The sequence below is a fragment of the Artemia franciscana genome, chromosome 17 (genome assembly GCF_032884065.1).
Source record: "Artemia franciscana chromosome 17, ASM3288406v1, whole genome shotgun sequence".
Lineage (NCBI taxonomy): Eukaryota > Metazoa > Arthropoda > Branchiopoda > Anostraca > Artemiidae > Artemia > Artemia franciscana.
The window spans coordinates 26,770,110-26,782,786 of NC_088879.1; the positions used below are offsets into that span (position 1 = coordinate 26,770,110).

Below are 12,677 nucleotides of genomic sequence, written 5' to 3' on the forward strand. Positions count from 1 at the left end.
TCTTGCAACCCTCTCCATTTGAAATTTGTCTGTAAAATTTCTGAGAAGAATACACAAATGAAAAGCAGCTTAAATCAGTTTTTCCACAAAAAAGGACATAACGTGCTTATTTATGACGGTAAGTAATTAAGGTGAATAGATTTTGAGATAAATTTTGTTTACTTATTTTTGTCCTTTCAGGCCGCTGGATTTGCTGGAATGATTATTGTGACTCCAAGAGCTTTGAGGATTCTATCCAATGTCACCATACCAAGTGATTTTCAAATTGTGCTCATTAATCCTAGTACTAAGGAGGCAATTAACGTAAGACTTACTTTTTTGTATTTTTGACGTAGGTGACCTTCTGTCACCATATGGAATTATCTCCCAGCTGAGGTTATTCCAAAAGAAGGTACACTTCAAGAGGAGGTATGATAAATATATAAACCTTCAAGAAAATTAAAAAAAATTGCAAGACTAGCAACATATTGGCACCTTGAAACACGAACATAAAAAAGAAAAAAATTATTCTGCTTTCATGTAGTTCCACTATAATTAGAACTTTGGCCCAGGGAGAGATATACGGAGATGATGAGTCTAAATTCCTTTCATACTTATGGTTTTTGACCAAACTCTCGGGGGAGATTGTTAGCACAATGTCCTTAATAACAAAGTGATGATTGTTTCTCCTTAAAGCAAGATGGAATGTAAAAACCATGAGTTGAGTAAGAGGATTTACCTACCCTAAATTGCAATTAAAAAAAGATTATTTATTTTATTACCTGTTTACTGACTTAACATTTAAGAATACATAATAATATGTGAACAACAGACCCCAGAAACCAATATTATGTAGAAGAAAATACACAAGCATACGACTGCCAGCTACATTTAAGAAAAAGTAAATATATTAGAAAAAAAAACATTCTTGGCAACAATAACTTCTTTAGACCTGGTCTTTTCACACCTTGAGGCACAAAAGGAAAAAGCAGTGAACAAAATTTCAGAAACAAAAAATAGATTAAAAAAAGAAAAGAATCAAAGTCAGCTATAATAACTTACTTAGACTTGGATCGTACCACACCTAGAGGTGTGTAATGTAGTAGAGGGAGACCTACAATTTAGCAGACCTTATTCTAGCGAGCAGAGCTCATTCAGCGTAGTTTTAAAACTTGTTGTCATTTCAAATGCCGCACACACCACAAAAAACAAATTGTAAGCACGAGTAAGAAGAACTTGAATGAAAACAATATGAAAGAAAATTAAAACAAAACTAAGTGGATGAAGAGATAATTTGGTACAGGGGATTAAAATAAAAAAGACGGATGAGAATGAAAGAAAAATAATAGAAAATGAGACTGTTGGCTCTGACTTAGACAAATAGAGCAGGAAATACAATAATTTTTTTTTTCACAATATCTCGTCAATCGATTTTCTATTTGCTTTCATATTAACCAACGGAATTTTCAGTTAGTGTGTTTCAGACATTAAACAAAACGCTTTTAGATAACTTCGAAGACCACACTGCCTTTCCATGACGAAAGTAAAACAGTTCAAAATAGGGATAAAACCTTTTTATTGACAGTGAACAGAACTTAATTAGTTGTGAAACAGTTTTGGAAGTCGGCGTAATTATGAATTTAGTTAGGTTGTCTAACTCGTTCTCTTATTTTTTTCAATTCAGAGGAGGTTTTTCGAACAAGTAAATGGTTTACCCATGGTGACCCCTTTAAGTCCTTTATTAGCAAATTGTTTTGTAGAAAATATTGAAACAATAGCTTTAAATTCATACTTTTTAAAACATAAATTTTGGGGGAGATATATGGATGACATGATTTCAGTATGGAATTATGGGGAGGAGGAATTAGAAGGTTTTTTTAGAACATCTTAATTTTTGAGGAGGTGATTTAAAATTTACAGTAGAACTAGAAGAGGAAAATAAACTTCCTTTTCTGGATGTTCTTCTTTTAAAAAATGAAAATAGTCTGGATTTTAAGATTTACAGAAAACCTACTAACAATAACAGATTTTTGTCGCTTTTCTCCGGTCATGCTCGCCAAGTAAAAATTGGTTTAATCATATCCTTAACTGACCGCGTTTTTAGAATTTGCTCTCCAAAATTCATTGAGGAGGAATTATTGTTGTTAAAAGACATTTTAATAAGTAACCATTATCCGGGTTGGTTAATTGACCAGACTTTTTCGAAAAGAAGGAAAAAATTTCTAGAATTTTCTGACGATATTCTGGAAACAACAGAAAAGAAAGATATTTTTTGTTCTCTACCATATGTTCCAGGGTTGAGTGAAAAGCTTAAAAGAATTTTACAAAATAATGGCTTAAAGGTAGCTTTAAGAGGTAGTAATACTTTGGCTAGTTTTTTAAATTCTGGAAAGGATCGAACTTCCGTAGAGCAACAAAGTGGGGTTTATAAAATCCCATGTAGTTGTGGAAGCTTTTATGTGGCACGTACTAACCAGAATTTAAAAATGAGATTGCTACAACATCATAATTCTATTTCATCGTCTTTAAAGCAAAATACCAAACCTGAAGATTTCACGTCGGCCCTCTCGGAACATATCTATAATTTTTCAAATCATTTTATTTCGTTTGAAAATGTTTCTTTGATTTCTAGGGACCAAGGTTTAAAGCAAATTTCCAGGGAAACAATCGAAATTAAAAAAAAATTTATTCAAGAATAATTCCATAAACAGAGATACAGGTTAATTTGGATTGAATTCAATTTATGATAATTTACTGAGTTCAAATAAAGTGAATATCACCTCACCTAAAAGCTATGACCTCTGTCCACGTAATATGTCAGATAAATCTAATGAACCGGAACCGAAAAGGTCAAAGAGACTGGCTTCCTTTGTTGCACTGAAAAAAATAAGAGCAATAAACTATATGTAATTAGTTTATTAGGTATAAATTTTGTTTGGTTTTATTCATGTCTTTTAGTTTTACTGCTGATGATGAACACTGTATATGTGTTCGAAATATCCAGTTAAATTTTATATCTGTTCACTGTCAATAAAAAGGTTTCATCCCTATTTTGAACTGTTTAGAAAGCTTTTAGTTACCAAGTTGCTCTATTTTTGTACTCTCAAATGCTTTCAGTAAATCACTAACTCTGGCTTAATGAGCGGGAGGTAGATGGGTCTTTCATTCCCCGTCATAGACCAAATATTTTCTGCTTGTTTTGAGTTCAAATATTCTTCTTGCTTTCATTAAAACAAAAATTCTGTTGCTTTCATTTTGTTACACTAAACTCTCATTTGAAAAAAAAAACATTACTGTTTAATCAAGAATTCAACTAAATACCCTTATTGTCATTTTTCCATTTTTACTAATGCTTTTTTTATATCTCTTTTTCTTTCTCGTTGAATCGGAAGACACACTTAAGACGTAGCCAAGACTTTGTTATAGTTTTTGTTTCGTCATTTTGTCTGCTGCTTTTGTTTCTGTGCAAACGTAAAATAATATTGAGAACGAGAATGTTTACTTACTAGGGTAAATACCAAATGCACAGAAGGTGCGGTATCCTCCCATCCCTCCCACCTCCATTATTCCCAATCAAAGTGATTACAGTCTCATGTGGTAAAAATTATGAAAAAGGTGAAATATGGTTGTCACACGTGTCTGCATTTAAACGAATACAGTATTAAATTGAAGTCTAAAAGTACTACTTTTAAACTTTTCATATTTGAAATATAACATTAATTTTCTCCTCTGTTTCATTTTATTCTAAATTTTAGTCTATTTTCTGAAAGGTATTATAAGCCCAATAGCATTGAAAAAGCAAAGAATGCCTTGCTTAGGCTGAATAGACTGGTTTGCAAAGTGTGAAGATAAAGATAGCAGCAAGAATTTATCAAGAAAAATCCTACTATAAAAATGTATTACAAATACAAGTTTACGAAATAATGTCATTGACATAGGCAGCCTTCACTTGAAGGAATAAAAGAATAACTTAGATGGAACAATCCCTTTATGGAGATGGTTCCAGTCGAGGTAGGTAGGTAACTTTATTCAAAAACAATACTATAAACTTTCATTCATCAGCTAAAAAAATAGGCCACAATGACCTGTAAGCATAGCGGACATTAAATACTATCCATTTCTTTAAAATATTTCAGTTATCATATAAAAATAAATACATAAGATAAATAAACTACAAAAAAGAAAACAAACAAAAAACTGATGATCATTTTAACAAAATTGGGGGGGGATACCCTTTTCTCGGTCTAAAATACTTAACACTACTAATTTTTCAGAAGATCGGCCTTGAGGTGACGTTTCAGCTGGAGTAGACTTTCTGATTCCTTAACTTGCTGTGGGAATGGATTCCAGACAGTCGGTTCCATGTGTGTGATGACATGATCCGACCGGGAAGTATTTCGAAACTCTTGACCAAGATTATCTGAATTTTGCGTGTCATAATCACGATAAGAAGAACCTAAGCTAAAAAAAATCACTAAAAATATCAGGCCCTAAATTATGTAGACCCTGATATACTAAAATACCAATATTCATGTCTCTGAACTTTCCAAAATCGAAAATATCAAACTTCTTGTATATAGATACAGTGCTAGTGCTTCCACGATCATAATTTTCCAAAATTCTAATTACCTTATTCTGTTGCACTTGAACTCTCCTATAATTAGACTGAAAGTTACTAGCCCAGATTAGGCAACCATAATATATATACGACGTTATTAAAGTGTGGTACAGTCACATTAAAACTTTCAAAGGAAGCACTGTTTTTAGACGCTGCAGCATTCCAACTCCCCTTGACACTTTGCAGGAAACAGGCCATTGTGCGCCTTCCAACTCAGTTTGAAGTCAAGAAGAAACTCGAGGTAACGCGTTTCTCGGACTTGTTTCAAAGAAACACCATTGTACTTAATTTCGAAAGGTAATTCTTGTTACCTCTCGAATTAATTTGTTTTTGAAGCATTAACAGCAAGTTTACTGAGTGTAACAAACGTATGAAATCCCTTTAAAGCACTGTTTGCTTGGTCTATCAAGTCCGGTAACGATTTGGCAATAACAGTTATAGCAGTGTCGTCGACCAAAGATGTTAAATAACCAGTAATAAAAAATCTCAGATTATCTACATAAATGAAAACTAAAAGAGGACCTAGGACAGAACCTTGTGGCCCTCCGCAACTCAGTAGGTAAACTTGTGAAACTGTTTTATTTATTGCAACTATTACACTTCTGCCTTGCAAATACGACTCAAACCAACTCACACTTATTCCTAATACCTAACTTCGACAATCTATCCAACAAAATTCCAAAATTAACTTATTGAAAGCTTTCTTAAAATCAATAAAAATTTTCGTGCAAAAATAAGTATTTTCCAGAGCACTGTTAACTCTATCAATTAAATTTAAAGCGGCACGCAGAGTTGAATGTCTTTTTCTAAAACCAAATTGAGTTTCAGACTCAAATCCACAATTCGTTAGATGCTCATTAAGTCTCTTGTGCATTTTTTTTTTCATATATCTTTGAAATGATGGATAGTATTGATATACGTCTCCAATTTGAAGGGTTACTTAGAGTCCCAGACTCTGGCAGCGGGATGACTTTGGCCATTTTCAGCGAATGGGGAAATCGACCCTCTGCCATTGACAGATTTGTCAAAAATAATAGTACTGTAAGAATATTCGGAAGCACTGATTCTGAAATCCATGCAAAATCAGTTAAAAATGTAGATTGCCAAAAAAAAGAAGTTTTTATCACTATTCCGGCTGTTTTATCTAATTAGTCAGCTAACTACCTGCTTTTTTTATCTCGTCACCCTGATTATTACACCATCAGTGATGATTTTTTTGTTGGGGGGGGGAAGAAGTTGAGTTTTATGTATGATTATTTTCTAGGGCCTTCCTTTTTATTATGAGCAAGATATTGGTCACCATATCCAGGAATTTTATTATCTCTATAGAGATTAACAAATATCTATATATAGAGATTAATAAAAAAATAGGCTGTTAGCTGACTAATTAGATGAAACAGCTGGAATAGAGTAATTAAAAGCTTCTTTTTTTGACAATCTACATTTTCAACTGGGACCATCTCCATGAGGGTATTATTCTATTAAAGTTATTATTCCTTCAAGCGAAGGCTAAACAGATGCCTATGTCAATGTCATTATTTCGTGAACTTGTATTTGTAATACGTTTTTATGGTAGCATATTTATTAATATAGAGATTAATAGATCTATAATCTCTAGAGAGATTAGAGAATAATTAGCTTTTTACTATGCAGCTTTTAAATGTAGCTTTTTATTACGAGCAAAATGGAGATCACCGTACTCTGGAGGTCAAATAAGATCAATAAATTTTTCTCGGAGACAACTTTTAAAGGGATAAAAGAAAAATTGGTAAAATTAGCTTTTTATTATACAGCCTTTAAATGTAGCTTTTTACTATGAGCTAATTAAAGATCACCATACTCTGGAGATCAAACAAAATTAATGAATTTTTCTTGGGAGACAACTTTTTAAGGAATAAAAGAAAAAGTCGATAAAAAATGTAGTTTCTAGCTTAGTAATTAGCCTTTGTAATGTTTATTATATATAACTTTGTGCAATTGTCATTGAATAAGGAGTGTTGCAAATTTTCGGTCGAGATGCGTGTGGATTTCTCTCGAACTTCTTAGAAGTTCACTAGCCTCTGCAAAGGTCCGTAGGGTGTTAAGATCCACCAGAACATTCTTAAGAGCATAATTATTTATTTTTATTTATAGACATGACCACATGCTTGATCTTGTTTCTGTTATTTTTCTTTTTGACAGAAACTCGGGAACAATCTCAAGATATCAGCTTATAGTCCGCCGGAGGGTGTGTACTTCGATGGTAGTCTCTTGCTCATTTTTGCTCTTGCAGTTGGCTCAGTTGCAATAGGCTCATTTTGGAGTGGAATAGTTCGGTATCATCTGTAAGTAGTTATTTCTAGGTCTCCATTACTGTCATATATAAAACATACTAAGGAATTTAATTTTGTTTAAGTATTCTTTATAATACCATTATTGAATTTGAAAATTAAATTCTGTTGGATTAAACTAAACCGTTTAATGAACAAGACAAAAGTAGTTAATAAGGTAAATTCATATTTATTTCTGGCTATCTGAGTTTTATTCGTGCTAATTTATAACAAAACGTGGTAACGCTCTACAACAACAAGACTAATCGAGTGTTTTCAGCAGCTTGATTGTCAATAAATTTGTAGGTTTGTTCATAATCTTTATAGCTGCAATTATAGGTTTCTTCTTATCCATTCACAGGAAAGGGCCTGATGCCGAAGACATCACTGATATAGCAGTGAATGAAGTAACTGCTCCTGCTGCTGACAACAACCTGCTGCAGCACCAAGTTGCTTGAGGCCAATACAGCGTCTGACGCTCCTCTTCCACTCATATGTATTCAAAGCCTCTCTCACCCACCCCCATTATTTCCTGATTACCTTCAAGTAGTTCCTTATAATCTCTTACAGGCCAAATCGGGGACGGCCTGCTTTTCGTTTGGCGCTTGATGAACGTCCAAAAAACGATATTTGTGGCGATCCGTCATCTGTAAAAACGTCTTAGCCATTTCAACCTTTCTTTCATTATAGTCCTAGAAAGTTGGATTGAGCCATTTTTTTTTTTACAGCTTGCTGCTTGATATTCGGTCAGTCAAACCAGGATCTGAAACTATCCTTAGAAAATTTATCTGGCAAACATCTAGCAAATCTTCCTCCCTTTTCCCAAGTGCTCATGCGGTAGAACTATACTTGATTACTGTCATTACTATGGCTTCCAAATATTCTAACCCTGATTTCCTTACGCAAGCTTATTTTTCTATTTTTGTAAACTTTTTTCAACTGAAAAAAAATCACCCTGGCCTTAGACTATTGTACTTGTTGTGTCGTCGCTGCGTCCATCGTCTGTACTAATATTGAGACAAGAAGAGATATGCGTGAAAAAAAGTGGATAGTTTCAGCCTGTGAAAAGGAAAAAGCAGTGTAATTATTTTGGCTGAGGCCTCTGGTCGGCCATCTTCAGTACAGAAATAGAAAAATAAAAGCGAACCATAAAAAAACAACCGCTAGAATAAAAGAAACCCATGTAACGGTGAACGAGTATGTGAATAAAAAATATTTTTTCTTAACGATAATTCAGTGTGCTAAATTTGAGTTCATTTTATTTAGCACTTTTTTAAGAGCAAATTGCTTCCAAACCTGGAATGATCTGACATTTTATTAGGTTGCGATATGTTAAAATGTAAAAGAGGAAAATCTGATGAATAATTTATTATAAATGGGAATTAAAAAATAAGAAATATATACACACAAATCAATGCCATAAAAATCATCTTACGAGGCTGAGTGTCAGCTGATAGTCTCAAAGACACGGATCCCATTAGGAAATTTTACATACACGACGGAAACTTCCAAAGGTATCCAGCGAGTGATGTTTGTGGTTATTACCAAGATTAGAGGCTCATATTTTTACACTAGTATCATCCTTCAAATGTATATCAACCTTCATAGTAGATCAAAATTGGAACATTTGATATTTGTTAATTGAACTGAGTGTGCAATATATTATTTCATTAAGTTGTATTTCATAAAAAACGAAATAATCTGAACTTAATAATAGACTCAGTTATTGGTTACTAAATTACTGGCTGCTGATCATGTTACTATTTTGGTAAAGTAGGCTTCACGCGCAGGTCTAGATTGACTTCCGTGCTAAAACACCAAAGTTTGGCCTTGTATTTGCCTCGACATAGAAATCAAGCTTATATGCACGGATGATAAACTTGGTGACATGAGAACCTTAATGACTTGAAATTATAGATGCCGAGTTTTAGACTATAGAACAAGGCCCCTGACTTTGCATGCGAACAAAAGCTGCCTAGATACAGGTCTCTGACCAGACATGTCTTAAGAATAAAAGTCTTGCTAGATACGCATATAAATACCGCTCCAACGTAAAGGGTTTAATTTTCTCTTTGCTTTATGAAGGTGCATGACGTAATTATTTTCCATTCTACATAAGCAAAAGGTCCCTGATTCCTCGCTCTAATGCTGATAGCTGGAACGTGCGCAAGGAGTGGGTACGATCTGCTGGTAATCTGGCTGACGCAGGTGCAGATGGTAAAAGGTAAAAAAAAATACGGTATTGGACTTTACAATCCCTATAGGTGGTACTGATCTCCGTGTCATGCCCCCTCAGCCAGGAAGTGCAATGGAGGATTGGGGCCCAGCTATTCTGTGCTTTCGTCTAGGACACTTTTTTGTATTTGCACTGTGATGTATTCGTTCTGTACTCAAATGCTGTTAAGTTGCTTAGATTTTTCCTTATGTAAAGTAAAAGATTTCCCAGGTAATGAAGAGGATTTCAGATAGCACTGATAACCCCAAGGAGAAGTATTTCGTTTTTTTTTTTTTTGTTCTGCTTTTTCAGTATCAGCTTGCCTTTGCTTTTTTGGCTATTTCAGAAGTTTTAATCTCCTGGATTTTTTTTTTTTAATTTTGGTCTGATAGAGGTAAATATATAATAATAAGGCATAAATATCAATTTCATGTCACAAAAGTTCGCAAATATAGTTAATTGTTTTGTTTCGTTTTCCCATTGCTTACCTGACAATTAATTAATAACAACCCAAATAGATAGTAAATACAAACTAAAGCGAATTTAAATTATATAGAGGATTTATTTTCTAAAGATTGAAACAGCTGGACATGGTTTTGTGGTTGTCTAGAGACAGGCAAGATTTATTAATGGGCCAATTAGGTTGTTGGCTCTTGGGGCAGTGGTGTCGAGGGCCCAATGAGACAAATATGTCGCGAAGAGTTATATCTTTAATAATTTATATTTTCTAATAAATATTTAGCTCTATTAAATCACTATTAAAATCATAATGATGAAACTATTTCAAAAGAAAAGCAACTAATGCTTCATTTATTAACTGCTAACCGATTTTCAAGTCGGGTACTCGTCTTGTAAAAGTTAAAAGTTCTCTAAGGAATTGACGGCATTTATTTCTTTTCTGTGATAAGCCCACTGAAACTTTGGATAGGTTATACTATAATAAAATGAAGGGTGAGAGTCATCGGTCCCTAAAGTTTCTAATTGGCCCCTTAACCTCATTTTTATGGTTCTATAGTTTATTTTTGAATCGTGTGATAGTTTCATCTCCTTCACGAGTTTCTTCACTAGTTCTTAAATTAAAAACATTGAGTATGTTGATTTATGAAAAAGATGCTTTCTTTTAAAAGAAAATATAAAGATAGTAAAAACCGTCTTCGATTCTTTTTTTGAGGAGAGGAAAATCCTTGTATACATTAGTATCTGAGTTTTCACATTGTAACTTACGGTAGCTATCCATGATAGAGTAGGTTTTGAACCACTTGGTACATCAGCCTTTTCTAGCCAGTCTCTCGTAAGAAAAATAAAAATGACCAGCCTATTCTTCTGGCAATAGCTCAGCATCTAGGTGACGCCTCCCTTAATCTTCCTCCTACTTCCCCCTATTTCTCAATAAACACTTACTTCTTACATGTGATGACCTCTATTCTGTACCATTTGTCCACCTGTTTGCTATCTTACTTTAGTTTTGAAATTTCCTTAATTTTATTGTTTAGGTTGTGTAACTGTCAAGTACTTTGTTTTTCTTTTGTCTTTTTTATGGTCTTAGGCTTCGGATTAATTTTCGACAAATGTTTTTTTTTTTTTTAATGTCAAAAATTTTTTTTCTAGGGTATCTGGCTCGTCAATGGATGCTACTAGTAGTGCAGATAGAAGTTCGATGTACTTACCAAGAAAATTATCGAAGGAAGAGGTCTCTGTTTCCTTGACCCCTATGATGATTGTCGTCTTCGTATTTTGCATGGTCAATATGCTTTTGCTATTGTACTGGTTCTTTGATTACTTGGGTAAGTTTTTGTTCCTTTTCTTTGTGTTTTCCCTTTTTTTAAGGGAAGATGAACATTTGATACGAAAAATTCAAATTAGATAAAAAACAACTATTTTCTAATAGTCGTAGAAAAAATATTTGTAGAATTGTTGAAAAAAAAACTATTAAAGTCCGTTGAAAGAGAGTATGGTCAAAAATAGTCTAACATACATCGCTGGTCTAAAGTCAAAATGTGTTCTTTTCAAACATTTTCTTAGACTTCGCCATTTTCCCTGGAACAGTCTGAAAAACAATAATATATGGCCATGACCATTGGGTTGCATGCGAAGCGAATAATCAGGTATTTTGCGACCATCTCAAGTTTTTCTCCCCAGCTAAGAGAAAAAAAAAAATATGGATTTTTTGTATGGAAAGGACAGTCAAAAAATCTCAAAATTTTCATCAAAAATAAATTTTGCAAAAAACTACAACTGGAAATTACAGTCAATTTAACTAGTTCCGATTTCATCGCAGAACGAAATGAGGCTGTCTTAGAATATTTTGTTGTTTGCCTTCTATGTTTTCAGTGTCATCAAAAGAATATCCCATTCCTTTATAATGTTCTTTGTTCCCCCTGTTTTGTCTTATGGTTTTGAAACAGATCCACCATTGAAGAAAATTGGTTCCACTGTATCAGCTGATAACACTTCAAAAACGGCTAAATGCCGCCTATTTTATTTGTCCTGACCGAAAATGCTAAACTACCATTATTCTTGGAGCAACTCAGCGGCTCCACGCTAAGTTTATCTCTGTTTTTTTTTATGCATTTTGGCTTTGACGGTTAGTAGCACATATATCAAGCTCAAGACAATCCCGTATCCATTTTTTAAATAAAGGTATTTTGAACATACTCTAGCAAGGCTTTATCCAGGGACAAGGGGGTACTGGGTTAGAAACCTTCACCTCTTCTGTGGAATTTTTATCTGACTCATAAAAACGTAACTAAAATGCATAAATTTTTTAAAGCTTTTTAGTCTTTTATACCCCCCCCCAAAAAAAAAAGAAAACCAAAAAGAAAAATTGTGGATACACCTTTGTACATTATTGTCGATTTAAGGTAGAAATGATGTAGATCAGCTATGAAATATATTGAAATAGTCAGTAGTATTGAAATAATGACATATGGCAGGGAGACCTAAGCACGAGACCAAACCGGACAAATCCAGGTGTAAAACTTCCAGCAAATTTTCCAACGCTGGTTAGGAGACAAGGTTAGCGGGGAGGTCTTAGGATCCTCTCCCCAAGTCTGAGGTTTTTTCGTGTCTCTCAAAGCTTCGCAAATTTGAGAGTCTTCTCCGAAAGAGTCTTCGCCTGAGGGTCCTATCGGTGACTTTAGAAATTAAATTCTTGCATGCTAACATAGACTTACTACAACTTTCATAAGTTCCTGCCAGATTTCTGAAACACTGCGTTGCACTTGGGGTATTTCTTTTCATTTTAGGCTTATATGAGCTGTCATCCATTTATATCCTAAATATTATGGGAGTTTCAGTCAATGTAAAAGTGGCAGCGTCATATCCAGGATCTTTTTTAGTGTGTGTGTGTGGGGGGGGGGGGGGGGTACAAAAAGACTTAAAAACATATAATTTTTTTAATATTAATTTTTTTTTATGTTTTACGAGCTGGACAAACATTTCGAGGGGGGGGGGGGTCAAACTTTATAACCCTTTAAGCATAAAGGTTTAAAAGATCGATGTTGGTTTTTTGGGTTTCAAGAATCTTTAATTATTTTAATTTCTTGCTTTCAGTATT

General features: G+C 33.8%; 1 protein-coding gene across 2 annotated transcripts in view; it reads left to right on the forward strand.

Annotated features, from left to right (window-relative positions):
* LOC136038078 (signal peptide peptidase-like 2B) overlaps positions 1–12,677 on the forward strand; it is a 132,452-nt gene that overhangs the window by 59,763 nt on the left and 60,012 nt on the right. For both annotated transcript variants that reach the window (XM_065721075.1, XM_065721076.1), the window contains exons 4-6: positions 181–303; positions 6,779–6,921; positions 10,730–10,905. In XM_065721075.1, coding sequence (XP_065577147.1) covers positions 181–303; positions 6,779–6,921; positions 10,730–10,905 — 442 coding nt within the window. The remainder of the gene's footprint in view (positions 1–180; positions 304–6,778; positions 6,922–10,729; positions 10,906–12,677) is intronic.